Source organism: Lycium ferocissimum, chromosome 3, assembly GCF_029784015.1.
Source record: "Lycium ferocissimum isolate CSIRO_LF1 chromosome 3, AGI_CSIRO_Lferr_CH_V1, whole genome shotgun sequence".
Classification (NCBI taxonomy): domain Eukaryota; kingdom Viridiplantae; phylum Streptophyta; class Magnoliopsida; order Solanales; family Solanaceae; genus Lycium; species Lycium ferocissimum.
In genome coordinates, this window is record NC_081344.1 from 61,891,972 (window position 1) to 61,896,109 (window position 4,138).

Here is a 4,138-nt window from a genome sequence, read left to right on the forward strand (position 1 = left end):
CCAAAGTAAGCAATTATGAATTCTTCAATTTCTTGTTTCTTGTTCTTTGTCATGAGTAGCTAATTTTCCCTACTAGGGTTGTGAACCCAATTGATGGGTGTTTTGTGATTGGGTTGTGATTGATATACAAATAATGGATTATTAGGGTTTGTTTATTCTTCATTCTTCATTCATAATTAATGGTTGCAAACATTGATTAAAGCCACAAACCTTGATTTATTTGGAAAAATAATTAGGGTTGGTAAGAATAAACAACAAGAACTCAAAGCATTAAACTTTGTTTAATAAATTCACTTAGGAATAAGAAGAATTTACTTGGCATGATTAATCATTCTTCATAACCACTTTCTTATATTTGGGAAAATCATAGAAAGACATAATCTTTATTTATTGGGAAATAGTAGAGATTCACATAGAGATTAAGTGCATTCATATAATGATCCATTAGAAGTATATCAAGATAAATACCCATGATCATACACCCTATCTAACGGGGACACAACCTTAGTTTCTTTTACCATAAACTTCCACCAAATCAATATTTAGTAGTTAGTTACTAAAAACCCAATTTCTACCAAAATCATCGGATTAAGATATTAGACCTAAATATAGCAATCTACGAATTTAGTAACCTTTTCACACCCTATTCCCTGTGGGATTCGACCCCAACCTTGTTGGGTTACTATATTTGACAACGTCCGCGTTATACCATTAGTAGGTGTAATTTGAGCGTATCAAATTTTGGCGCCGTTGCCGGGGAATACGGTTTTGAAATTACTAAATAGTGTTTGCTTTGATTGAAGTCTTTTGCTTATTCCATCACACCTTGTTTGCTACTTTGTGTAAACCAGTGATCATGAATCAAAATCAAAAAATCATCGTCTTGGTAATCGAGGGAATCGTTTGAACAATCAAGCGCACGAATCGATGAGGAGAATATTTTCTTGCCGAGCTTGCTCAAGAGGAAGATTATGCATCTCTGCTATTGTTCAACCTCGAGTTGGAGTCGCGATCGTGAAAATTGACTCAACTTTATACCCCGTTGAAACTTGAGGGATACTTTCGAATTCTACCGAAAATGACCCTCAACGTCATTTGCGAGAATTTTGTGGACGTGTGTGCTAATCACATCCGAACAATGTTCCACAAGACGCTATTCGGTTAAGGTTATTCAAATATTCTTTAGCCGGAGAAGCGAGAACATGGTTCGAGAAGTCGCCCGAAATTCGATTACTTCGTAGGCGAAATGGTAAATCGCATTTTCGACAAAGTGGTACCCCCTAGCAAGAAGGCGAGATTCGAGACAAGATATATAAATTCAAGCAGCGACCGGGGGAACAACTATATGACGCTTGGGAGAGGTTCAAAGAATATTTGCAGAAAAGCCCAAATCATGGTTTTCCGGAGAATATATTAATGGAAAAGTTCTACCGAGGGTTAGATCTGGTGACACGATCGGTAATAACAACGCGACTGATGGGTGTTTTATGAACAAGACCTTTCGACGAGTGACCGCCATACTTAACAAGCTGACAACTCATAATCAGCTTGGCACTCGAACAATGCTGATGTGATACCATACGGTAGTGCTATGCTCCAGAATATAGTGAAGGAGAATCAGGACACCCAACAGACATTGGCAGAGCTTGCAACAAATATTTCCTTGCTGACGAAGAAGTTTGATGAATCTCAAATCAAAAAGGTAAATGTTTGTGAGGATGATGCCGTTCTACAAAAGGGATGTACCATGCTCAAGATGGTCCGTTCCTTGATGGGCCACCTATGCAGGTTGAAGATGCTAATTATGTTAATAACTCTCAAGGAGGTTATCTGAGACAGAATTACCAGGGTGGCTATCAGAATCAGAATCAGAACCAATGGAGACCTCAGCAAGGTCAGGGTGCCTACAACAACTCTGGGAACTACAACAATAACTATGGTGGTGCGAACCAAGGGGGCTACAACAACAGCAACAATTTTGGGAACAAGAGTTCCAATCCTTATATACCACCGAAAGGGCAGTCATCAGAGCAGGGTAGTTCAAAAGTTGAAACAATGCTTGAGAAGATTCTAGCTAATCAATCGAAGTCTGAAAGGACTTTATCTGGGCTGACAGAAACAGTGGGTTCTCACACAGCAGCTATTCAGAATCTTGAGTCGCAGATGAGGGATATATCCGAGCAGACACCCTCAAAGGGAGGACTTCCGAGTGACACTATTCCAAATCCAAAGAATGGCGGAGGCGGTGTAGACAGTGTGTTTGCCATCACTACTAGGAGTGGTAAAACAATCCGAGGGGCTGATGAGAAGGTGATTGATCTTGAGCCAATAGATGATGAGGATGAGGTGCAGTCTGAAGCACCCATTGTTGTTGATGAAAATGCTACTGACAAGAAGGTTGCTGATATTCCGGAGATTGCGAGACCAGCTGAAAACACGAGCAAGCAGCCTGTGAAAGGGGCTCTCCGCCCTTTGACCCAGCTTTTCAAATCTACACCACCTTTTCCTCAAAGGTTGGTGAAGAAGAAGGAAGATGCTAAGTTCGAGAAATTTCATGATCAGCTGAAGCAGTTATCTCTTAATTTTCCCTTCTTGGATGCTGTCAAGGAGATGCCAGGCTTTGCTAAATATGTGAAGGATTTGCTGACCAAGAAGAAAACGGTTCAACATGAAACCGTAAGTTTGACTCACACTGTGAGTTCCATCATCTCAACCACTACTGTTCAAAAGAAGGGAGATCCTGGGGCGTTCACCATCCCTTGTTCTATTGGGCACCATGATTTTGCTCGCGCTTTGTGTGATAATGGGGCGAGTATCAATTTGATGCCCCTTGCTATATACAAACAATCAGGGTTGGGGATGCCAAGGCCGACTACTATGAGATTACAGATGGCTGATAGGTCTATCAAGAGACCTGTTGGGGTGGTTGATGATGTACTTGTGCGGGTTGGTGCTTTTATGTTGCCCGCTGATTTTGTAATTCTTGACTGTGCTGTTGATAGGGACATTCCTATTATTCTGGGGAGACCTTTCCTAGCTACAGGGAGAGCTCTGATGGATTCGAAAAAAAATGAAATCAAGTTCCGAGTCAACGATGAAGAAGTGACGTTTCAGGCCAGCAAAGGAATGAAGTTACCAAGTGCTTACGAGAGCATTTCGGTAATTGATTCGGTTGACGTTATTGATGAAGCGAAGGAGTTCAAGATGGAAGAAGAAAGTTTGGGTGAAGCTCTAGCCGGTATTCTCGTTAATTTTGATCTTTGAAGATATGGAAGGTTATGTGGAGACGATGAATTCACTTGTTGGGTTGGGATCATATTCTTACCAACCAAAGAAGCTGAATCTTGATCTGGAAAATAGAATCACGCCTCCAGCAAAGCCTTCTATCATCGAGCCACCTAAATTGGAGCTTAAACAGCTTCCCTCACATCTGAAGTATGAGTTCCTGGGTCCGGAAAATACATTGCCAGTGATTGTGTCAGCTCTACTGACTGAGGAACAGGTTGTACAGCTTTTGGAGGTGTTGAGGGAGTACAGGCGTGCTCTTGGGTGGACCATAGCTGACATTCGGGGTATTCCATCTGGGATCTGTGAGCACAAAATTCAGTTGGAGGAAGGTAGTAAACCAAGTGTAGAGCATCAGAGGCGACTGAACGAGAACATGCAAGAGGTAGTCAAGAAGGAGATCATCAAGTGGTTAGATGCTGGAGTGGTTTACCCGATCGCTGATAGTAAATGGGTGAGCCGGTCCAATGTGTTCCTAAAAGGGCGGCATCACCGTGGTGCCAAATGCAAAGAATGAGTTGATCCCAACGAGAACCGTGACCGGTGGAGAGTTTGCATGGATTATCGAAATCTCAACTCAGCCACATGCAAGGACCATTTCCCCATGCCTTTTATTGATCAGATGCTTGATAGGCTAGCGGGCGTTCCTATTATTGTTTCCTTGATGGTTATTCGGGCTACAATCAGATAAATATTGCTTTGGAAGACCAAGAGAAGACTACTTTTACATGTCCTTATGGGACATTTGCATTTAGCAGATGCCGTTTGGGTTGTGTAATGCACCAGCCACTTTTCAGAGGTGCATGATGTCAATTTTCTCTGACATGGTAGAGGACTACTTGGAGGTGTTCAT

General features: G+C 41.9%; 1 protein-coding gene and 1 non-coding gene across 2 annotated transcripts; one reads left to right on the forward strand and one right to left on the reverse strand.

Moving 5' to 3' along the window:
* Positions 1-1,294: 1,294 nt before the first annotated feature.
* On the reverse strand, positions 1,295-1,400 carry LOC132051310 (small nucleolar RNA R71). The gene has a single exon (XR_009413682.1). It is a non-coding gene; the product is annotated as a small nucleolar RNA R71 (small nucleolar RNA).
* A 340-nt stretch (positions 1,401-1,740) lies between these two features.
* On the forward strand, positions 1,741-3,264 carry LOC132048971 (uncharacterized). Its single transcript, XM_059439651.1, has 2 exons — positions 1,741-2,761; positions 2,852-3,264. Exons 1-2 carry the CDS (start codon positions 1,741-1,743, stop codon positions 3,262-3,264), a joined length of 1,434 nt encoding a protein of 477 aa, XP_059295634.1.
* Positions 3,265-4,138: the final 874 nt, after the last annotated feature.

Coding starts and splice junctions, on each gene's coding strand:
- LOC132048971 (XM_059439651.1), top strand. CDS start 1,741: ATGTACCATGCTCAAGATGGTCCGTTCCTTGATGGGCCACCTATGCAG. Junction 2,762..2,851: donor TGGGGCGTTCACCATCCCTT/GTTCTATTGGGC, acceptor ACAAACAATCAG/GGTTGGGGATGCCAAGGCCG.